The following is a 25,137-nucleotide window of genomic DNA, read 5'->3' as shown; positions in this document are numbered from 1 at the left end:
CAAATAATAAACTCAACCAAAAAAATATATCATGTGTTATCCAATGAACTATGTGATTCAGAGCCACGAGCATATAAACAAGAAAAACACAGTTAATTACAGCTATTATTATGGAAACTTAATTGCTCTGAAAATACTTTGGTTTCTGATGATCTTTAATTAGCTTATCTGCAGCTGGCGTCCTTGAGGACTGCCTCATAGAGTTCTTCCCCAGAATCCAAGGATGATTCAGTACTGGCACATCCATAAAGGTGATTCAGCACATTAGCAAGTCAATACTGATAAAGCATTATATTCACAACAGTGGTTACTAAACATGCATTTGAAAATACTCTCTATAGTTACTGTACGGTTAAAAACTTTTGGTAAACTGAAGATAATGGCATAAATTCTAGAAGTTGTTGAATTGGATACGTCCCCAAAGAAAACCCAGCATCGTATGTCCAGTAATAATTTTACTGTCATTAGAGTCAGGAACCTGCCCCCAAAAGTCCCTATCACCACCATATGTCTTATTGTGAAATATTAGACAAAGATAGTAGGCACGGAATTTAACCATGGTCAACTCTAAGCCAATTTCATACTTTTGGATGACTTCATTGCAGACCTAGTGTGCTAGCCAGTTTCTAAGACGGCACTCCATTACCCCTACCTCCTGGTATTGGCACCCTTGAGCAGCGCCCTTCCCACGTTGTACGAGGATTAGTCTATGGGACCCAGAAAATACAATACAGCAGAAGTTAGAATATGTCACTGTGGAGATTAGGTTATAATAGATAACGCATTTTCTTTTAGTCACAAAGTAGGAAAGAGAATCAAGGGAGCAATTGATTGATTCCCAGCCATAGACTGCCAATAAAAAGAGATACTTTATCACAACTTGTCTTTTACAAATTCACAGTAACCTAAAAAGAATCTTTGATTTGAATGACAGGGGGCCTCCCGAAGCTATTCACCAAGAATATCACCAACAGAGGAACCCTTGATGCCTCTGGCTTCAGAGGGGATGCGGGTATGGAAGTGGATCTATCTTAGCACCTCCTGCGGGTAGGCAGAGCAGCTGGGCCCAGCGGGATCTGGCAGCAATATTACCATTTGGGTCTTGGTTAGGGCACTCATGGAGCTATGCTAGGGTACTGGAGTAAAGTACAATTGCTTATGCATTGTGACAGCAGCGTAGCTCTTCAGAAAGGAGAATATATACATAGATCATAGTGGATGAGTGGGTAAATCTTATTTTAGGGCTTATATTTCAACGATGTAAGGAGCTAGGCTTAAATGCCGATGGGATTAGAAGAGGCGGAAGGAGGCATGTAAACTTTCAGCTCTCAGCTCAACTGTCTGATGGGAGTGTATGCCCACAGGATATCGGCAGATAACACCACACCTCCAAGGCTGTGTAAATTCTTCATACATCTAGTTAGGACTATTCTTCCAAGAAACTTAGCATATATTAACATTAGAGCATCTATAATATGGGATCCACAATACCAAGCCAAAAACATTCCAAAAATTGTGTTAAACGCCTTTTTTCCAATTCACCAACAGTATTGAGAACCCAGAGCTGGTCCTCATCCCCATTTGATTCATTTTTCTTCTCCATAAAAATTAACTCTGCTCTGGCTTATGGCTCTTGAGACAGCAGACAAGTGAATTATATGAACATTTTGCTTTGGGTAACTATTAGACTGTAACAACTTGGTCTTGTAATTTTGATATATTGGTCATCAATTTTCAAGTTTGAGAGATAATTTATATTTAAATGGTTTTAAATTTATGAACATAAAATTTTCTTATTCCACTGAGAGGGCAAATATAAAAGATCCATGATTTGAAAAGAAGCCTAACTATGGAAAAAGCAAAGCTCTACAGCAAAGCCCTTCACTAAGAGCTGTAGTGAAGTCACAGGTAACTGCAGCGTGATCATGGTTTATCACACTAGGTTCTAAAACTAAAGTGAGAGTAAAGTCAGATTTATAGAACACATGCCACATAACTGATAATGAAATTGTCTTTTTTGCAAGCACCCATTTTATTAAAAACTTGATATCCTTTTTACTTAAAATAAACATAATTTATTGATGTCTCTGACATAACCTCATTTGAGAGGGAAGTGATGAGAGAGCTGTGAAGTAGGGGTGAGATTGATATATTATCATCCCTCCTCAAAAAACCCCAGCAGGCACAAAGACTTCTCAATTCTTCTCTTAGAACTAATATTTTATACAAACGTATTTATAGATTTTGTGTTTGCTTTGCTTTAACAAATTGTGCCTAAAAGTATTTGCTCACTCTTTTCACACCAGTGCTATAGTTCCTCAGAATACCCTTCTTACCTTTACAAGTCATTTTCTCGTCTTAAGTTGCACATAAAAAAATCATTTCTTTACTTCACTGTCTTCCAATACAAGTTCCTGAAGCCCATTATTCAGTAAAGGGGTACTATATTTTTTAACACCAGTCATTTTAATATTGACTTGATAGCAGTTAGTCTATTTTTTTTCCAGGAAACAAAATTGTGTATATATAACATACAAAATTTACACAGAAATTTTAAATAGGAGTAGACCACAAAAATTACATATAGCCTGAATATGTTATTTTCAATAATATCTCCTTCCCAACCCTGTCATTCACTTTTTGTTATTTTATTAACTTTCTCAACTATTTATTGTTATATTTTGCAAATATAAATTTGAAAGAATAGTATGATGAACACCCACATTGACACATTATGGCAACTTCAATTTCAGTATGCCTCTCCTAAGAGAGGGTATTCTCAGTATCATTCTCATAGCTAAGAAAATTAACAATAATTCCCTAATACCTAGTCTATTTTCAAATTTGCCCAATTTTCTGAAATTTTTTTTTTTTTTTTTTGCGTTACGCGGGCCTCTCACTGTTGTGGCCTCTCCCGTTGCGGAGCACAGGCTCCAGACACCCAGCCTCAGCGGCCATGGCTCACGGGCCCAGCCGCTCTGCGGCATGTGGGATCTTCCCGGACCGGGGCATGAACCCGTGTCCCCTGCATCGGCAGGCGGACTCTCAACCACTGCGCCACCAGAGAAGCCCCTCTGAAAAATTTTTATAGCTGGTTTTAGTTTTTGTTTGCAAATTAAATGTAATATTTGTGCTGTTGGGGCCCAGGGCAGGCTGCCCCAAAATATGCCTCAATGGCATATTGATGATTTTTTTTAATTGAGGTATAGTTGATTTACAATATTAGTTTCAGGTATACAAGATAGTGATTCAGTATTTTTATACATTATACTCCATTTAAAGTTGTTATAGAATATTGGCTATATTCCCTGTGCTGTACAAATATCCTTGTAGCTTATTTATTTTATACATATTAGTTTGTACCTCTTAATCCCCTAAAGCTCCTCCCCCACTTTCCCTCTCCCCACTGGTAACCACTAGTTTGTTCTCTATATCTGTGAGTCTGTTTCTTTTTTACATGAAAAGATGCTCAACATAACTAACCATCAGGGAAATGCAAATCAAAACGGCAATGAGATATCACCTCACACCTGTCAGAATAGCTGTCATCAGAAAGACCACAAATTACAAATGATGTGGAGAAAAGGGAACCTTAGTGTATTGCTGGAGGGAATGTAAATTGGTACAAACACTATGGAAAACAGCATATGGATTATTTTGAATTAAAGTTACTTGAGAAACAGCCAGTGGGGGAAAAAAATGATTAAAAAACCCACTCTGATCCTCTACTTTCCCCCTGAAAGCAGAAAATAAATCTTTCATGTAAAGATACCCTCCCTGTACTAGGAGGGTAGACTATACCACCAGAGTTAGGGAATTCAAGGCTAAGAAAGCTGTATAAACAAACTTTGTTACTCTTCGTTAGTCAGCTGCCCCAAGCACAAGTCCCTCTGTTTTGTTAAATCTTCACAAATAATTGTTTCTTTGTCTAAAAATGATATATAAACAGCCTGCTTTGAGCATTTGGGGTTCCCATTTCTATGAGAACCCCAATGAGTATGAACTAAATTGGTGTTTTTCTCTCCTGTTAATCTCTCTTGTGTCAATTTAATTATCAGACCAGCCAAAAGAACTTGAGAGGGGTAGGGGGAAATTTCCTCCTCCCTGACAGTGCTAAAAACAACCCCCCCCAAAATCCCCCAAAAAGTCTGTTAAATTCAAAATTTGCTAAAAGAGCATAATTAATACTTATTTTACATTTAAAATAGTGCTTAGTAAAACAAGACTAATAGGATTCTTAACATATGGACCAAGTATATCTCAACCTAAAGCCCAATATCATGCTTGATGGTGAAATATCAGTACTGTTCCCCAGAGAGTCAGAAATGTAACAAGAAATCTTTGTACCACCATCATTATTTGATGATACTTTGTGATATATTCAGGAATATTAGTCAAGGAATTTTCCAAGGAGTTGATTTATTGCATTGAGTATAGAGAAACATCTAAAGAAAGAAATGAAAATGGAAATCCAAATACATTACTTTAAAAAAAAAAAGCTCCTTTTTAACTATGAGGCTATGAGGTAAAATAATGTAATCTATACACCTACTAATTATCACATATGATCAAAAGGTACAGAGATTTGGGACAAACAACAAAAATGTGCAGTGATGTTGTGAAGAAAAGTCTAAAGCTTTCTAAGAGGATTACCATAAGATTAGAAGGAATGATGTAATTTGATAGCTAAGAATAATCAAACTTATGAGAGTCAATTGTTCCTTGAATTAAGTACATACACCGTCCCTCTGCGTGTGTGTGTGCATGTGCGTGTGCGTGTGCGTGTGTGTGTCAGCTGCAGGTTTCTTTTTCCCAAAAAGAGGGAAAGAAATTCTGGGAAATATATAGAGAAAATTGAACCCCAGAAAAATTGTGCAAAAATACACTTCATTTCTATTTATGTAGAAAATATAACAGTATGATGAAACCTAATGAAAACAACACGCTCAACATTGTTCAGAGTGACCTATTTCCTATGTTAAACATTAGAAGTCAACTCTGTGAGAACATTAAATAAATAGCACACAAGGACATACTATGATCCCAATGGTTTAATTTTCAGTAAATACACAAAAAATAAGTCAACGGTTATACCACTAGATCCGATCAGGAGAGAGAAACCAACAGTTATCTGAAGAGGGAAATTTGAATATAAAGAATGAATTCAGGGAATTGGAGTAAGGACTTGGGACTGGCTAATAAGCAGTAAAAATAACTCTAAATAGTAGAGGACTAGCAGAGATAAGGGCAGTTACTACCCATAGGGCCAAAGGGGAGCATCAAGGACTGAGATCCAGACCTTCTGGGAGAGGGCACATGTGTAGCTCACTGGATGGCAGAGGAGCTGCTGTAGTTTTGCGTCACTTGGTGGAAATCCAACCTCTACAACAGGTGAAGGCAGCTGAAGAAAGTTTGGATCTCAGAGGGAGGGCATGTAAGGAAAGGATACTGCATGGGATCACCTTGGGAGTGAGTTTAGGTAGGGAAGAAGTTCAAGAACAGAGCTCTGGGTACACCAACATTAGAGGTTAAGGAAAAGATGGTGATTCAGCAAAAAGGATTCAGAAAGAGCAACCAATAAGGCATGAGAAAAATCAGACCTGAATGGCATGTGGCAATCAAGGGAAACAGGAAGGAGTGAGTGATGAAAGCTGTTAAGTATCGACAGATAAGGCGTAAGTGACCACTGGATTTGCAAGTATGGAGGTCAGTGATGGCTTTGCCAAGGGCTCTCTTGTTGCTGGTGGGCTCAAGAGAGAATATAACTATATATGGAGTATCATCTAGAAAAATATCGAATTACTATGCTGTATACCTGAAACTAATATAATATTGTAAGTCAACTATAGTTCAGTTTTAAGAGAGAGAGAGAATTGGAGGTGAGGAAACAGACAAGCATGCCTGTCTTATGAAATATTTTGCTACAAAAGGGAGCAAAATCACAGGGTGTCAATTTTCACAGAAAACTCAATGGCCTTTGTGCAAATAGGTATAATCAGAAAACCACAAAAATCATTCAAGTTGGGCTTCCCTGGTGGCGCAGTGGTTGAGGGTCCGCCTGCCGATTCAGGGGACACGGGTTCGTGCCCCGGTCCAGGAAGATCCCACATGCCGCGGAGCGGCTGGGCCCGTGAGCCATGGCCGCTGAGCCTGCGCGTCCAGACCCTGTGCTCCGCAACAGGAGGGGCCACAACAGTGAGAGGCCCGCGTACCGAAAAAAAAAAATCATTCAAATTAACCAAAATATATTAAGTCTCCACTCTGTGGAGAGCCCAGTTGTATTAAACAGGAGGATAATGGGGAGAGGACCAAAAAGGGACAAGACATACCCCATCCTCATGAAGAATATAATAACGCTGAGAGACCCCATAAGGTAGCAGTGCTTAAACAAGGAGCATGGGCTGTCAGGTTCCTACAAGAAGGGGGCATCAATTCCAAATGGGAGATCAGGGAAGATGGCATTGGCCTCATCTGGGCTTGAAGCATGAGGAAGATTTAATGAGCTCGATGTACTTGTCAGTGAGACAATGAAAGTGAAGTTAAAAATTAAACCATTAAGCCAATAAAATTCTCCCCTTTGGTAACATAGATGCTAAAGGTTTGGGGTAATCATTTACCTCCTGAAGACTAGGAAATTTGGAGACGTTTAGAGAAATTTATTTGAATGGAATGAGGACCCTGCACTGCACCTCCCTCAGGTTAGCCTTCAATCTTTTGCTCTTTAATATTCTGCTTTTGAGATGATGGGAATGGGTTTTCCCATAGAGAGGAGCTTAATTTGCTGTTTTGGGGTAGAGATTGTTGGAATGGGGAAGAGACCTCTTCTTTCCTGAGATAATTCTCAGAAGTGAGAGAAGATGTCACCTTTTCCTAAGAGAAACCAGAGCCCCAGAACTCCAGGGAACAAAATTATCCAAAAGGATGGCTACAGAGACCTGGAGATAAACCAACAATTTTAAATTATGCTTTTTAGGGTTAATATCACCCATTTATTGGCATTAGGCTAGATGGCCAGCTGAAGATTCCTAAACTGGGCTTGTTTTTGTGGGACACATTAATTAAAAAAGAAGACATTGATCACATCTATGGTGAGACAGTAAGTGTATATTCTGACAAAGGGAGATTTTCATCGGGGCTAAAACATCAAATAATCAAAACTGACTAGACCTTTCCAATTAATTTAGGGGGAAGAGTAAAACAAAATGAAATCCCACATGGCTTTGGGAAGTAGGTAGTGAGTGAAGAGTTTGGGGCAGAGAACTTTTATTCTGGGGCTATGAATAAGAGCCATGAACTGTTCTTATATGGAAGAAATGTTCAGTGCTGAGACCAGACAGAGATAACATTTGAGTTATTAATAACTCTGCATGGTACCTTAGAGAAAAGTCTCATTCTACAGTGAACTAATCAATGGTGGAAAAGCAGGGTATACTTAATGCAAAGGTCATAGACACAGAAACAATCTTGGCCAGAGAAACTGCCAGGAAATTGATAGAAGAATGAATGGCCCAATTTCTTTGCTGGTTCTTCCTCATTTACCTGGTCTCTAAATAAATAGGGCTGATGACTTTCAAATTTATATTTCTACCTGGGCCCTCTGTCCCAAGCTACCAACTCATAGACACAATGCCTACTTGGCAATCTTCTCTTCTGGGTCTAACAGGCATCTCAAACCCAACATGTCCAAAATGAAACTCTTGTTTTTCTTCTGGAAACCTGCTCCCTTCTCGCTCATTTCCCCACCTCCATTGAGCACACTACCATTCACTCATTTGCTCAAGCCATAAATCTAGAAGTCTCCAAAAATCGCCCCCCCCCCCGCCTCTTTTCTCATCCCACTATCCACCTTATCAGCAATTCTTCTTGGGTCTAGCTCCAAAACAGATTCCCAGTCTTGTCTTTTGAACCACGACAGCCTAGCCCAGACACCATCAACCCTTCAATGGGTGACTACAACAGCCTCTTCTCCAGTTTCTTGGGTCCTAGTCTTGGACCTTGTAGACCACGCACCCCACAGCAGCCAATGGAAATCCAGTCCCCTTATCCACCCCATAGGACCCTTCATGGTGTGGCCCTGACCACCACTTTGATCTCATCTCCCACCATTAACCTCCTCACTCACTCTGCACTGGCTACATTGGACAAACTTGCTGGTTCCTTTGCCTGGAATGCTGTGGCTCAGAGCTGCCTCTTTCTCATCATTCCCATTTCAGCTCACATGTAACTTTCTCACACAACCAGGTAAAGTAGTTAGATTTGGCAAAGTAGTTGCCCTCTTCACCAGATGCTAGTTACTAAGTCACTGTCACCGCTACTCTCCTTTTCTTCATAGCAAATGTCATTCCTCTTTCTTTTCATTTTGTGCCCCTCCTGGAGACTTTGCTGGAGTTAACAAGGCAATAGAAGTTGGGACAAAGCTGGTATAGGGTAAGGGATGCTGGTGTGGACAGTATGCTGGCATTATTGCTGGTTGCCAGAAAAACTAGCAAGTGCTTCTGTAATAATAAGTATATAGAGAGGAAATTTAATGAGAATGGAGTCCTTCAGTCACAAATGCAAGAGAAAGGGCTAAGGTAGCAGAACATTCCACTTATTGGCTCAACAAATATTTACTGAATCAATGAAGGAACAAGTGGTCGGTGAACTCTTAGGCACTGGTACACTAGAAGAGTCCTTATAGGTGTAACCCTTGGGGGAAAATGTTACTCTGAAAGCTATGTCTTCAGTTCTGTGACTGCTAATAACCCTGTCAATTAAACTAATTGCCCTAAGGTGTAGACAGACATGATAAGCAAATTACTTATACAGCGGGATATTCAGTCCCTTCTTGTGACAGGTTTCTTCTCAGTTAGCAGAGCCACTCTATTTTGCCAATGAACAATGATTTGGATTTCAATTCAACTTTCAGTTTGTTTCTGTATTTCAGTGTGGACTGGAGGGCTCCTTGGTCTCCAACATCTGTGCTTTTGAATGACGTAATTAGGCAACTGTTCTGTTAGTTAACCACTACCAACTGTAGTTGTGACATGCACAGACATTATGCAATGTTTGCATTTATACTTAAAAACAGATCATCAGAGAATCAGATACATACTTGCTCTTATGTTAATAAAAGTAGTACTCCATAGAGAGAAATTCGAAATTTTACTTTACCAGCAACTCCTGCCCTGCCCTCACTTCCCTTTATATCTGCTCAGCCCCATAACTTTTCTGATCACTTTCAGAGAGTGAAAAGTCCATTGGTTATTTTCAGCCTCCAAATAATCTCATGTTATAATTAATAGCTGCAGTCTGATGAAAAGCATAAAACTCCAAATTTTATCTAAAATTAGAGCTTCTCCCGCCTCCAGCTTGGGTCTGATTGGGGAGGGGTGTGGTGGATGATTTGGTCTGGCTTCTTATTCCCTTCTCCGTCAGCTCCTCCCCTCGCCCCTCTTGCTAGCTGAGGCATCTGATCCTTCTAGGGCTGGCGCTTACGGAGGTATGGGTTGGTGGATAAGAGGCCGGAAGTGTGGGTTTTGACTGGGACTCTTGTGATCTGGCATTGGGGCTCTCTGGGCTTGGGTGGATGTTCAGTGCTGATCTTTTGGAGAGTTCCCCACTGGGGACACCCATCAGTCTCCCCCATGTCACAGGTGATGCGTGTCCACTGCTCAGCCCTTACTGTTCCTCCCTCACCTGCTGGGCATCCTGCAGTCCACCCCACCTTTTTTGGGGTATGTGGCCCCTCTAGACAGTTCTCCTGGGCAGGATTTTAAAAGGCTGTAAACCGGACCTCTCCTGAATCATCCGTATCTGGTTCAGAAGGAACCTGCAGGTCTCTGTCCAGGCGTCTTTGCACCTGCTGCTGTGGGAGGTCTCCTGACCTCTCAGTGTGCTGTGGGCCCTTCTCTGCTCTGCGGCCTCAGGCCAAGAGTCACAGCCCCATGGCCTTAGAGTCTAAGGCCTGTGTCACTTATCAGTCCCCTTCTCTCTCACACACATACACACCGGCATGCACACACACAACCTCCAGGGGACATAAGTCAATCTCTGGGCGACCCTTTTGCAGGCAGCAGCTATCGTTTGACTTGAGGTGAGGGGCGGCACCCACTTCCCCTCTTTCATGAAGGCAGGGTGAATAAGAGACGGAGCGTACCAGCAACTACCTCTAGAGAAACCCTCTCAGCTTCTTCATCTCAGTCAGTTTGTGCCCTCAGCAGCCTCCTCCTTCTCCAGTCTTTCCCATCGTTTTGGAATAAAGGCAACATGTATTGTTTTCCTCTCAGAATAGGATATGTTCAATCAAATTGGAGTCAGAAGAGTGCTATTTGAACATCCATTTACACTTAGACACGTTACCGCACACGTACACAGGTGCACACAATTTCTGAAGGTGTCAGGATGAAAGATTCCACACATTGTGACCCCAGTTTTTGTGACAGCTTTCTGTTGTTGCAATTGTAAATGTGTTTTTTAATCACAGTAATAATTCACAAATACATTATTGCTGTAACACATTTAAACACCATAGATAGAATTAAATCCCCCCGTGGCCATCCCTCCCCAAGGGAGTGGTCCTCTGCATTCCCTTATATACAGATGACCCGTGTTACCAGATTCATGCATCTTAATTTTAAAACCAGAGCTCAGGACAATGTAGATGAGAGCTGTCACTCTCTCAGCATTGTAAATTTTCTATTCATTTATAACACATAAATTACATAATGGAATATTATGTATGTTTTACTTATTATCTTATACTTACTATTCTACAATGTACTTTTTCCACTTAATGTCTGTTAAATCTTCATATGCTTTTTTTTTTTTTTTTTGCATTACGCGGGCCTCTCACTGTTGTGGCCTCTCCCGCCGCGAAGCACAGGCTCCGGACGCGCAGGCTCATTGGCCATGGCTCACGGGCCCAGCCGCTCCGCGGCACAAACCCGCGTCCCAGACCGGGGATCTTCCCAGACCGGGGCATCTTCCCAGACCGGGGCACGAACCCGCGTCCCCTGCATCGGCAGGCGGACTCCCAACCACTGCGCCACCAGGGAAGCCCTATATGCTTTTTAATATAGATCCAATTAATTCTTTTTGACTGCTGTATTCTAAAATTTACATGTACTTTACTTAACTATTTAAATATTAATGATCATTAGTTGTTCCTGATTTTTTACTTTTACAAATATTGCTGCTACAAGGAGTGTCTTGGGACATACTCTGTGTGGCTGTGCAGACACCGTGAAGCAGCAATATCGGTAGAAGGAATGCAGTTTGACCACCATAAATAACAGCTTATTACTCACACTTCTGCCTAAACTTGGTGATAAAAGTCTTTTAAATATTTATGAAGGTTGATGGGTAAGAGATAGTATGATATTGTTCCTTTGATATCCATGGCCTTCCTCTATAGTAAGGCAGACTGCATTTCCCACTGTTCGTTCTTCATCTGTATTTATCTATTCTTCTGATAGTTACCTGCTCTTTACCCATTTTCCTATATTTTGTCTTTTTAAAATTATTTTGAAGAAGTTTAAAAAACACCTCTCCCCTGATATCATACTGAAATGGATTTCTCCCCTTTTGTCAATGACCTTTATCTATTATTGTATATAAGGCCTGTGCTTTTTGTATCCTGCAGTATACATATACTATTATCTATAGTATATAAATGGTATCTATTATTACAAATGGTATCTATTATTGTAAATGGTATCTATTATTATAAATAAGGCCTGTGCTTTTTGTATCCTGCAGTATACATATACTGCAGCCTTATGATATGTCTAGGTATAAATTTCATTTCATTTCTTTGGCTTGACACTCTGTAATTCTTGAATCTGAGAAATCTTATGTTTCATCTATTCTGAAGGAGTCCTATTCAATATTTTTAAAAGTATTGCCTGTCCTCAATTCTCTTTATTTTCTCCTCCTAGAAGTCTTATTCAACATATGTTTACTCATATGTAAAATAAACATCTCGGACCCGTTGACAGTGAAATCCTTTTCATTGTTTGGGTTACATACAACAAAGAATGGCCTCCTTTCCTTGCATTTTCTTTAATGGCAATTTAATTTAGGAGTTGAATTGATAAAAACAGGGATCAACATTTTAAAAATATATATAAACAGGTAAAAGAGTAAAAAATCTTACTCTCATTCCTGTCCCCAATCTGCCCTGTTTTCTCAGCCTTTATTATGTTATGTTCCAATTTTTTTTTTTTTTTTTGGATTATGCGGGCCTCTCACTGTTGTGGCCTCTTCCATTGCGGAGCACAGGCTCCGGACGTGCAGGCTCAGCGGCCATGGCTCACGGGCCTAGCTGCTCCGCGGCATGTGGGATCCTCCCGGACCGGGGCACGAACCTGTGTCCCCTGCATCGGCAGGCGGACTCTCAACCACTGCGCCACCAAGGAAGCCCATGTTCCAATTTTGATGGAAGTTTTTACCATGAATGGATATTAAGTTTTGTCACATGCTTTTTTCTGCATCTATTGAGATGATTATGTGATTTTCATCCTTCCTTTTGTTAATATGATGTCTCACATAGATTGATTTGTGAACATTGAACCATCCTTGCCTTCCTGGAATAAATCACTTTATCATGGGGGTATGATCCTTTTTATATATTGTTGAATTTGGTTTGCTAATATTTTGTTGAGGATATTTGCTTCTATATTCATCAGAGATATTGGCCTATAATTTTTTTTGTAGTGTCTTTGTCTGATTTTGGTATAGGGTACTGGTGGTCTCATAGAATGAATTTGGGAGTATTCTCCCCTCTCCCAGTTTTTGGAATAGTTTGAGAAAGATAGGTATGAGCTCTTCTTTAATGTTTGGTAGAACTCCCCTCTGAAGCCATTTGGTCTGGGACTTTTGTTACTGGGAGCTATATTTTAAATTATGAATTCAATTTCACTACCAGTGATTGGTCTGTTCAGAGTGTCTATTTTTGGTTCAGTCATGTATGTTTCTAGAAATTATCTATTTCTTCTAGGTTGTCCAAATTGTTGACATATAACTGTTCATAGTATTCTCTTATGATTTTTTTTGTATCTCTGTGGTATTGGGTGGTATTTTTCCTCTTTCATTTCTTATTTTATTTGGATCCTCTCTCTTTTCTTCTTGATGATCTTGGTTAAAGGTTTATCAAGTTTGTTTACCGTTTCAGAAAACCAAGTCTTGGTTTCACTGATCTTTTCTATAGCTATTTATTTATTTTTGGTCTATGTTTTATTTATTTCCTCTCTGATTTTTATTATTTCCTTGCTTCTGCTGACTTTGGGCTTTTTGCTTTCTCTTTCAAATACCAGAGTTTGAGATTTTTCTTGTTTCTTGAGGAAGGCCTCTACTGCCATAAACTAACTGCTTTTGCTGCATCCCATAGATTTTGGAGTACTGTGTTTCCATTTTCATTTGTCTCAAGGTATTTCTTATGTCCTCTTTGATGTCTTCACTGACCTTTTTTTTTTTTTAAGTAGCATGTTCTTTAGTCTCCACATGTTTATGTTTTTCCCATTTTTCTTCCTGTAATTGATTTCTAGTTTCATACCATTGTGGTTGGAACAAATGCCAGATATAATTGCTATCCTCTTAAGTTCGTTGAAACTTCTTTTGTAACGTGGCATGTGATCCATTCTGGAGAACATTCCATGTGCACTTGAAAAGAATGTGTATTCTGCTGGTTTTAGATGGAATGTCCTGTAAGTCCAACTGGTCTGTTGTGTCATTTAAGACCACTGTTTCCTTATTGATTTTCTGTCTGAATTACCTGTCCATTGATGTAAGTGAGGTATTAAAGTCTCCTACTATTATTATATCTTTGTCAATTTCTCCCTTTATGTCTGTTAATATTTGCTTTATATATTTAGGTGCTCCTATATTAGGTCCATACATGTTAGAAAGTGTTATATCTTCTTGTATTGATTCCTTTATCATTATATAATGCCCTTCTTTGTCTTTTGTTATAAACTGTTTTAAAGTCTATTTTGTCTGATATGAGTATTGCTACCCCCCATTTTTTGTCATTTCCATTTGCATGAAATGTCTTTTTCCATCCCCTCACTTTCAATCTGTATGTGTTTTTAGCTCTGAAGTGAGTCTTTGTGGGCAGCATACAGATGGGTCTTGTTTTTTAATTCAATTAGCCACCTTATGTCTTTTGATTAGAGCATTTAGTCCATTGACATTTTAAGTGATTATTGGTAGGTATGTCCTTATTGTCATTTTGTTTCTTGTTTTCTGATGGTTTTTATAGTTCTTTTCTGTTCTTTTTTCTTTTCGTTTATTCTCTTGTGGTTTGATGATTTTTTAGGTGGTATCCTTGTGTTCCTTTCTCTCATTTTTTTTGTATCTATTGTAGGTTTCTAATTTGTGGTTACTATGAGGTTCATGTATGTTTACTTATATCTACTTGTTTTAAACTGGTAGTCACTTAAGTTCAAACACATTCTAAAAGATCTACATTTTTTACTCCCCTCCTCCATGTTTTGTGTTTTGATGTCATATTTTACATCTTCATGTTTATCCCTTCACTGTTAATTGTATTTATAGTTGATTTTACAATTTTTTTGTCTTTTAATCTTCATGCTAGCCTATTTAAGTAGTTGAGCCAGTCTTTACTGTCTATTTTCTTTTACTAGTGGGATTTTTGCTTTCCTATAGATTCTTACTTCTTGTTGTAGCCTCTTCTTTTCCACTTAGAGATGACCCTTTAACATTACATTTTGGGTAGGTTTGGTATTGATTAACTCTTTTAGTTTTTGCTTGTCTGAGAAGTTCTTTATCTCTCCTTCAATTCTAAATGATCATCTTGCTGGGTAGAGTATCCTAGTTGCAGGTTTTTCCTTTTCGGCACTTTAAATATATCATGCCACTACCTCTGGCCTGCAAAGTTTCTGCAGAAAAATCAGCTGATAGTCTTATGGGGGTTCCCTTGTATATGACTGTTTTTCTCTTGCTGCCTTTAGAATTCTCTTTTTATCTTTAATTTTTCCATTTTAATTATGATATGTCTTGGTGTAGGTCTGTTTAGGTTCATCTTGTTTGGGTCCCTCTGTGCTTCCTGTACCTGGATATCTGTTTCTTTCTGCAGGTTTGGGAAGTTTTCAGCCATAATTTTATCAAATACATTTTTGACCTGTCTCTCTCTCTCTCTCTTCTCCTTCTGGGACTCCTATAGTGCAAATCATGGTTTGCTTAATGTTATCCTAGAGATCTCTTAAACTCTTCTGTTTTTCTTTTTGCAGCTCTGATTGGGCAATTTCCATTATTCTATCTTCCAGGTCACATATGCATTCTTTTGTATCACCCAGTCAGCCGTTAATTCCTTTGATTGTGTTTTTCATTTCAGTTATTGTATTCTTTGGTTCTGGCTGGCTCTGTTATATGTTTTCTATTTCCTTATTAAAATTATCACTGTGTTCATCTACTCTTTAATTTAGTTAGCATTCTTATTACTAATACTTTGAACTCTTATCTGGTACATTATTTCTGTTTCATTACTTGTTTTTTCAGGGGTTTTCTCTTGTTCTTTCCTTTGAATTAAATTTCTCTATCTCTTCATTTTGCTTAACTTTCTCTGTCTCTATGAAATTAGGTGAAACATTTAGCTATCCTGGAATTGAAGGGGTGTCCTTGTATGGAAGCATCCCTGTGCAGTCTGTATGTGCCCAGTGTCTTTGGTGGCACAGCTACATCTGACGTTGAGCATAAGTCCCTCTTCCCCAGTGGTGTGCTAGCAGCTATCACCAGGGTAGGAGGTAGGGCTAGAAGCAGAAGGGCTAGAGCAAGAGCCAGTTGTGAGCCAGGGCTTCTCCTCGGTTTGGTGGCCAACACCACACTATCAGGGTCGGGGTGGGTTCCACGTTGCTGGCTCAGAAGACCTGAGGGTTGGTCTGATCTGGCTCCATTCCCTCTAAGTGTGTGCTCTCCCCGCTCCCAGCACAGGCACACTCACCCAGAGGGGAACAGCGCTGGAGCAAGAGGAGCTGGAGTGGGTGCTTGGTATGGGTTGGAGTGCAGACCGTGGTAGTGCCGGCACTAGTCGGAGTCCTGGACAGCTCCTGATCTTCTGCCTTCATAGGCACCAGCAATGTCCAGATGCTGTGCTAAGTCTGAGCTACCTCTTTCTCTCACAACTGCATACTCCTCTCAGCCATGGCAGCCCTCTCTCCAGTGTGGAGCTGCACTGGGAGCAAGAGGGGCTGGAGCAGGTGCTCTGCGCAGGCTGGGGTGTGTGTTAGGCAGTGGTGGGAAACCAGCCAGAGTCCCTATGAGTTTCAATCTGCTTCCTCTGCCTTTTTTTGGGAGTAAGCCAGTGTATGCACGCTCTTCATGAGCGGAGTCTTGGTTCGTTATAGTCCTGCTATCAATCCCAGTTTTTTGAATCAGCTAAGGGGACTTGTCCTCCTGGTGCCAGACCCTAGGGCGTAGTGCTCAGTGGTTCTCACCACTCACTCCCCAGGGAGGATCTCTGAGCCTGTGTAATTCCCCCTCCTCTTCTGTGTACCCTCCCAGGAGTGTAGGTCCCGATCTGATCACTTCTCTCCCTTCTACCCAATTACATGCGAAACTTTCTTACAGACTTGGTTGTATAAGAGTCTTTCTGCCAGTCTCCAGTTTGTTTTCAGTGAGAATTGCTCCACACGTAGATGTATTTTTGATGTTTCACGGGGTGAGGTGAGCTCCGCGTCCTCTTACTCCACTATCTTGATCTATCTCCTCTATAAACTTTTATATTTATTGTCAAATTGCCCTCCATTGGGCATTGATAATATTTGGAAGTACCTGATACCCCTGGCATCACCACAGATCACGTCACAAAACTGTTGCACTTTTGGCAGTTTGATAAAATGGTATCTCACAGTAGTTTTACTATTATGAGGGTGGATACCTTTTAATATGCTTAGAAATCACTTATTTTTCTTTTTCTGTAAATGGTCCATTCATATCCTTTGACTATTTTTCTACTGGCTTTTGTTCCTTTTAATATCTATTTCTACATGATCCTTATATATGAAGACAGCATTGGTCCATTTTTTTTTCAAATTGAACTGTATGCCTATTTTTCCTCAGGCACTAAAATTATATTGGCTCATTCCAGAAATTCATATTAAAGGTGATGTGTATATAAAAGAAAAGCTATAGACGTAGACAATCCACCCAGGGATCAATCTGTGTCATGGTGGGTGTAGTGAGGCATGCACCTCACCTCAGCTCTGGTTCTCAGAGTGGGATGCTGTCAGCCCTGCCGTTTGTTTCTGCCTGTATCTGCATTGTCCCTGGAGGTCTACTGGCAGATTTTCTCCTCTCCAGAAAAATCCTCAGACTCAATACCATCAGGAAACTCTTCACTGCCATAGGTAAGAACCAAGGTAGACATGGGGGGGTGGGTGGATGTGGGATGCTCAGGGAAGCTTCCTATTCACTGTGTTTGTTCTCCTGCCCCAGGGGTTCTCCTCCCATCTGCGTTCTTCATGTCCCTTTTCGGGGTCAGATCCAGCTTCAGTGCCACCATGGCCTTCTTGATACTGTCTTCTGCTACCAAAAGCCTCAGCCAATCAGGAGCCCTTGTCAACTTCATGGATATTGCTCCTCGGTAGGGACCTGTGATCATCCCTAAAGCTGCTCTGACACATGGGTAAAATGTGACACATGCAATGGGTCACAGGAAATTTCAGCACCAGTCGTACATCCAAATAATTCCTGGAAGGGACCCAAAGCTAGCCAACCTCTGTGAACTTAGTTTTTCCAGATGAAAACAGGAGAAGTCAGTGGCCACACTCACAGTTCAACTGTGGGAGACTCACACCAATTTCCTTCTGTTGGGGAATGCAGCAGTTACACAGGGCTGGATCACTGAAAGGACTCGTAAACTTCAGAGGGCGTGCTCATGTAAGGCTTTAATAAAGGTAGAGGATACAGGATAGCAGGAGAAACATTCACCTCTGATATAGGTAAATACCAGATGACTGAGACTGCCAAATATAGCTCCCAGGGACCATCCATGGACCGTTCACAGTCAATAGGACACACTTCATCTTCAGGTAATGAACCACCAAATTACATGGGAGACACCTTGGTCTCAGGGAAGCCAATGTCTCATCCAATGGGAGGTCTTTTATACCTAAAAGCAAGGCTGAAAGATCAGGCTCCACAGCAGAAGACAAAAGAACATATAAACCAGCTGCCAACCATCAATCTGTACCTTTTGTATAATGAACGTTGACAAGTTAGTGCAGGTGACCCCTTGGAAATCCCAGATCCTAGCACTGGATTATACTCATCACTAGTCAGTACATTTCATTCAGGTTTGACTAAGGGTCAGCACAACTCCAGCAATCCCCAGAGATAATCATAGAGTTGCAACAGATCAGCTGAGATTAACCCTTTGCTTACAGAGGAATATTGTTTTCTCACACTTTCTCTCTCGCAGGTACAGTGCCTTACTCAGGGGACTATCACAGATCTTTTCTTACATAGCGGGAGCCATCTCTCCCACAGTTGCCGGATTTTTCATCAGTCATGTAAGGCCAAATGTTCTGATGATTATGATATTCACAAGAGTCACCTCAAAAGATCATCCAGCCTCTCATTCTGACCCTAGGCTCAGCTCATGCAGAAAAATTACCACATGTTCAGGGTATGGAGTGAAGGAGAATGCTCTATTGTATGAGTTTATGCTTTATGAGTTCTTAGAATGAGTTTCTCGTGCTAGTCATCACATTTTCTAGCAATAATCATGACCCTTCTTGTGAAGTATAGAACGGCCAACCATTCTGATTGGCTGGGGCTGAGGGGTTTCCTGGGATGTGGGACTTTCAACACTAAAACCTTGAAAGTTCCAGGCAATCTGGAAAGAGTTGGTCACCCTATGTAGGAACCCAACAAATATTTATAGAACAAATGAACGAGATGCTGAATGGATGAGTGAATGACAGAGTGAAGGAGCAACCTGTACATTACAGGTATGCTCATCAGTGGTTAGTACATAAATTCCTCTGCCCGGTATTGCTTACATGGTGTTTTTACATTCATACAGCCTTCCATCCTGGGAGATGCATTTAAAGTTGTCAGAATAAACAAATTCATCTGATGACAATTTCATAAGAATCGGACTGATACAGACTTTATGTGAAGAAACATACATATGACATTCACATGACTATCATTCTTTAAGTTTCCTGTGGTTTCCACCAGTAAGCCAGGAAAATGAATGGAGAATAACAAAGAAAGGGTATTCTTTTTGACACCAAGTCCTTTTTTTTTTTTTTTTTTTCCCAAGTCCTTTTTTTTTTTTTTGAAGCTTCAGTTCTCTTCCAGCCACTGACTAACACTGTTTACAACGGAAATTCTCAAACTGCTCGTTCCCCTTATTACTCACTCACTCACTCATTTATCTCTTCATTCATTCGACATATATGCAATGAACATTAGCATGTGCAATGCACTGTTTAAGTGAATAAAACCAACAGAAGTCCCTGCCCTTGTGAAGTCGGTAGGAAAGAAACCGATAGAAAACTAACAAACTAAACGAAAACATGGTATAGTGATTGGTGGTAAGCGCTAAGAAAAGAGTAGGGCCGGAGAGGAGAATAGGGCACATAAGAGGGGGTGGGATTTCAGTTTTAAGTAGGGTGGCCGAGGAAGTCTCATTGAAAAAGTAATATTTATGGGAAGCAAGTACATGGGCGAGAGAAATGACTACTTGAGGGGAGGAATATTCCAGCAGAGGGAAAGGCCAGGGCACCGGAAATGTACCTGCATATTCTAAGAACAACCAGGAACATGTAATGCGGGGCAGAGTTGGGGATGAGGGCGGTAGAATATGGTGCCAAAGCCTTTCTGAACCAGGAGGGACAAGAACTAGGAGACTGTTAATAACTTGTAGTTTCCTGCCTCCAGGACTCAGAGTTCAGTTGAGGAATGTCTTCTTGCTTTCAGCTGCTGTGAACATAGCAGGCCTGTTTTTCTACCTCATCTTTGGCCAAGCAGAGGTGCAGGACTGGGCTAAAGGTAGAGGTGCACCCGCTTCTGAGCAAACCGAGTGACGAATTAGATGCCAGTGCTTAGTTGTTCACTGTTTGCCCTCATGGACATTCCCCTGACTTACAGTTCTACCCCAAAATGGGCTGTCCTTAAAGTACAGAAATCTCAGATTTTCCACTGGCCCATACACCTAGGACATGGAGGAGTGAGTGTTGCAAATTATGGAAAGGCTCTTTCGTAAAGTCTTAGAATAAAATTTTATCTTCTTGTGCTTGCTTTCGGTTTATTTAACAATCATTTATAAGGCAACTAATGCAGAGTGGAAGACAAATAAACCCAAATTTAAAATTCAGATGTGTTACTTTTTACAAACAATACATGGACAAAAGAGATGCCCACAGGGTGTGCATGGTGGCAGGGGCTGGCCTCCTAGGAATCTCCATGCCATCTTCTTCCTTGGGCTGGTGACTGCCCCTCAGTCCCAGCTTGTGTGCTGGTCCCTCTCCCCCTCAATAAGGAGTTCAGACCCAGGCTCTCCTAGTGCTGTTTTACACTAAGTTTTGTAGAGAAAGAAAAAAGCACACATAAATGTCACTGAGTCCTGATACCCAGTGGATATAAGAAAGCTTTACAACAGTTCGGAGGAATAGTCTGGCTTAGTATATTTTTTCAAGTTGTTTTCTTTGTCCCAATTAGTTTATCCTAGGCATTTGTTACACTTCTCATCTCTTGACATAAAAACGGTGCAATTTTATCCTCCTTACTCGTTCTTACTCTCAAAAGTCTCTGAGTGAGAGGTCTGAACAATTCCAATATCTTGCTAGGTCCAAGCACGTGGTATGAAACCATCCACCATTTGCTCTATACCTATGCTGTATCCTGAAAATAAAAACACTGCACACTCCTGGGGTTTGGGACTCAGGTAGTTTGATATTGCTGCTCTCCCTAATAGGAATACATTTTATCCGCAGCATTCACAAGGCACACTTTTTGTACTTGACCAAATTCCCATTCTTTGTAAATATTTGTTACTAAGAAAATGAAAATGAAACTTCTTTTTGTGATCCTCCACCAACCACACACTCTGGTTCTGCTCAGAAACATTCCCAGTCCTTTCAAAGAACAAGCTACCAAAACCTGTGGCAATTGGGACAGTGCTATCTGGCAAACTGGACTGAAACCCAGCTTCACCTGGTTAGCAGGTGTCCAGATCAATTCATCTGATGTAATGTTCTCCAAAACCTAAAAAGGGGAAGTGGCCAAGGTGCTTAATTTGGGTATCAGTACAGGAGCCTATCTGGGGCAGTGATGAGGAAGGCACACTAAAACATGCCATTCATACAAACAGACATTTTCTGGGTTTCCCAGTAGAAACAGTTACTTACGTTGCCTAATAACTACCGGTAAGTACCCCCACATGTGTTTCTACGTGTTAGCTGAATATAAACATTCCTTTAACGTAAGCAACCATGATGCGTTTTATCCACAGGAGGGAAAATACTATGCAACACAGGTATTTCACCCAAGACTGAGAAAAAAGTTGACATCTCTCACCAACATGTCACTGCTTTAAGTGCACATAGTCCATGGGAAGAAATAAAGATTTATCTGTTTCCTCTTTTCTAGGATGGCCTGTATCCGGCCAAATTTACGGTGACTAATTCTGTAACAGGGTGTATGATGATGTTACATTGAAGACTTGCTGTAGGTGGCCATATATAACAGACATGAAATTCCAACGTGGGGTGTTAGGGTACCTCACAGATATTGCTCAGGATGTGATTTTTAAAAAGTCATATGGTTCTAAAACAATTTAGGATTACATAAAAGTAAAAGCCTCAGGAGAGTGGAGTTAGAGAAAGGCTTTGAAAAAAATTTTAAATGTGTGTTTTCCCTATAAGATCAAGAACAAGACAAGGATGTCCACTACTGCCATTTCTATCCAACATCCTAGTAGAGGTTCTAGGCAGGGCATCTAGGCAAGAAAAAGGAATAAAAGTCACTTAGGCTGGAAGAGAAGAAATAAAACTATATTCACAGATGACATAATCTTCTATATAGAAATTGTAAAGAACCACTAAAAAACTATTTGAATAATAAATGAGTTCAGCAAGGTTTCAGGATACAAGATTGATATACATAAATCAGTCATATTTCTATATACTTGCAATGGACAATCCAAAAATTAAACTAATTTCATTTAAAGTAGCATAAAAAAGAATATATTTAGGAATAAAATTAACAATAGAAATGTAAGACTTATACTCTGAAAAGTATAAAACATTGTTGAAAGAAATGAGAGAAGATCTAAATGAATGAAAAGAATTGACGTTCATGGAGTGGAAGACTTCAGTACTGTTAAAATGGCAAAACTCCTGAAATTGAGCCATAGATTTAATTAACTTTCTATCAGAATCCAAGCAATTTCTCTGTGGAAATTGACAGGCTGATTCCAAAATTAATACAGAATTGCAAGGGACCCAGAATAGCCAAAACATTCTTGAAAAAGAAGAACCAAGTTCGAGGACTCACACTTCAAAGCTCTCTACAAAGCAACAGTAATCAAGACAGAGTTGTACTAGCATAAGGATAAATATACAGACCAGTGGAATCGAACTGAGTCCAGAAATAAACCAAAGTGTCTATGGTCAACTGATTTTTGACAAACATGCCAAGACCATTCAATGGGGAAAGAATAGTCTTTTTAACAAATTGTCCTGGGATAACTGGATAGCTACATTCTAAAGAATGAATCTGGACCTTTAATTCACACCATTTACAAAAATTAAATTAGATAAAAATAGATCAAAGATCTAAATGTAAGAGCTAAAATAATAAAATTCTTTGAAGAGAACATAGGGGTAAATCCTTCACAACCTCAGACTTGGCAACGGTCTCTTAGATATAATACCAAAAGCATAAGCAACAAAAAAAATTGATAAAGTAGACTTCATAAATATTAAAAACTTTTGTGTGGCAAAGAACACTATCGAGAAAGTGAAAAGAAAACCTCCGAATGGGAGAAACTATGTGCAAGTCACATATCTGATAAGGGTCTTATATATAGAATATATAAACTCAACAACAAAAAGACAAACAACCCAATTAAAAAATGGGCAAAACTTGAATAAACATTTTTTTGAAGAAGATATAAATATGACCAATATGCAATGAAAAGATGCTCACCATCATTAATCATTAGGGAGGTGGTGTTTTTTGTCCCCTTTCTAGAAACCAGCTGTAACTTTAGGCCACTAAAGTTACATGAGCCACTTCTGAACCAGCAGTGCCCAGGCGCCAGGCCCTGCTGTGAAGGCTGAAGCAAAGGTCAGGGCTTGGTCTGCATGACTTTCCTTCCCATGCTCATCCAAGTGGTGCTCTGCCTCTGAGTTTGGGTAAGAGAGGCATCAGGACAACTCGTATCAGGTCACCTAGCAGAGATCAACCATTCCTGGGCTCAGTGAGGAGGTATGCTGTGTGTCTGACAGGGTCTTGGTGCTCCAGCTGGGTATCAGGCCTGAACTTTGAAGTAGGAGAGCCGAATTCAGAACATTGGACCACCAGAGACCTCCTGGCCCCATGTAATATCAATCAGTGAGAGCTCTCCCAGAGATCTCCATCTCAATGCTAAGACCCAACTCCATTCAACGACCAGCTGGACACCCTATGCCAAACAACTAGCAAGACAGGAACACAACCCAACCCATTAGCAGAGAGGCTGCCTAAAATCATAATAAGTTCACAGACACCCCAAAACACACAACCAGATGTGGTCCTGCCCACCAGAAAGACAAGATCCAGCCTCATCCACCAGAACACAGGAACCAGTCCGCTCCACCAGAAAACCTACACAACCCACTGAACCAACCTTACCCACTGGGGGAGACACCAAAAACAATGGAAAGTACGAACCTGCAGCCTGTGAAAAGGAGACCCCAAAGACAATAAGTTAAACAAAATAAGAAGACAGAGAAATGCACAGCAGATGAAGGAGCAAAGTAGAAACCCACCAGACCAAACAAATGAAGAGGAAATAGGCAGTCTACCTAAAAAAGAATTCAGAGTAATGATGGTAAAGATGATCCAAAATCTTGGAAATAGAACAGAGAAAATACAAGAAACTTTTAACAAGGACCTAGAAGAACTAAAGAGCAAACAAACAATGGTGAACAACACAATAAATGAAATTAAAAATTCTCTAGAAGGAATCAATAGCAGAATAACTGAGGCAGAAGAACGGATAAGTGACCTGGAAGATAAAATAGTGGAAATAACTACTGCAGAGAAGAATAAAGAAAAAAGAATGAAAGAATTGAGAACAGTCTTAGAGACCACTGGGACAACACTAAACACACTAATATTCGAATTATAGGGGTCCCAGAAGATGAAGAGGAAAAGAAAGGGACTGAGAAAATATTTGAAGAGATTATAGTTGAAAACTTCCCTAATATGGGAAAGGAAATAGTTAAGTCCAGAAAACACAGAGAGTCCCATACAGGATAAATCCAAGGAGAAACACGCCAAGACACATATTAATCAAACTATGAAAAATAAAATACAAAGAAAAAATATTAAAAGCAGCAAGGGAAAAACAACAAATAACATATGAGGGAATCCCCATAAGGTTAACAGCTGATCTTTCAGCAGAAACTCTACAGCCAGAAGGGAGTGGCAGGACATATTTGAAGTGATGAAAGGGGAAAACCTACAAGCAAGATTACTCTACCCAGCAAGGATCTCATTCAGATTCGGTGGAGAAAATAAAACCTTTACAGACAAGCAAGAGCTAAGAGAATTCAGCACCACCTAACCAGCTTTACAACAAATGCTAAAGGAACTTCTCTAGGCAGGAGACACAAGAGAAGAAAAAGACCTACAATAACAAACCCAAAACAATTAAGAAAATGGTCGTAGGAACGTACATATCAATAATTACCTTATATGTAAATGGATAAAATGCTCCAACCAAAAGACATAGACTGGCTGAATGGATACAAAAACAAGATCTGTATACATGCTATCTACAAGAGAACCAGTTCAGACCTAGGGACATATACAGACTGTAAGTGAGGGGATGGAAAAAGATATTCCATGCAAATGGAAATCAGAAGAAAGCTGGAGTAGCAATTCTCATATCAGACAAAATAGATTTTAAAATAAAGACTA

General features: G+C 40.1%; 2 protein-coding genes across 10 annotated transcripts in view; one reads left to right on the top strand and one right to left on the bottom strand.

The window, feature by feature from the left end:
* Nucleotides 1–25,137, bottom strand: part of SLC17A1 (solute carrier family 17 member 1) — a 226,120-nt gene that overhangs the window by 123,383 nt on the left and 77,600 nt on the right. For 6 of the 9 annotated variants that reach the window (XM_049693685.1, XM_049693688.1, XM_049693686.1 and 3 more), the window contains one exon: nucleotides 17,582–18,109. The exons of 1 other annotated variant lie outside the window; for it this stretch is intronic. The gene's annotated coding sequence lies outside the window, so the exon portion shown is untranslated. Of the gene's footprint in view, nucleotides 1–17,580; nucleotides 18,110–25,137 lie in introns of those variants that run through there. 2 more of the 9 variants (XM_049693687.1, XM_049693681.1) reach the window with 2 other exon arrangements.
* SLC17A4 (solute carrier family 17 member 4) lies at nucleotides 15,040–23,575 on the top strand. Its single transcript, XM_004286997.3, is given in 5 exon segments — nucleotides 15,040–17,345; nucleotides 17,434–17,581; nucleotides 18,419–18,509; nucleotides 19,888–19,900; nucleotides 19,903–23,575. Coding segments are annotated over 5 exon segments (564 nt in total). The 5' UTR covers nucleotides 15,040–17,164; the 3' UTR covers nucleotides 20,034–23,575.

The sequence above is a fragment of the Orcinus orca genome, chromosome 10, assembly GCF_937001465.1.
Source record: "Orcinus orca chromosome 10, mOrcOrc1.1, whole genome shotgun sequence".
Taxonomy (NCBI): Eukaryota; Metazoa; Chordata; class Mammalia; order Artiodactyla; family Delphinidae; genus Orcinus; species Orcinus orca.
Note: the sequence above shows the minus strand (reverse complement) of the source record. Positions and strands in the feature narration are given on the sequence as shown.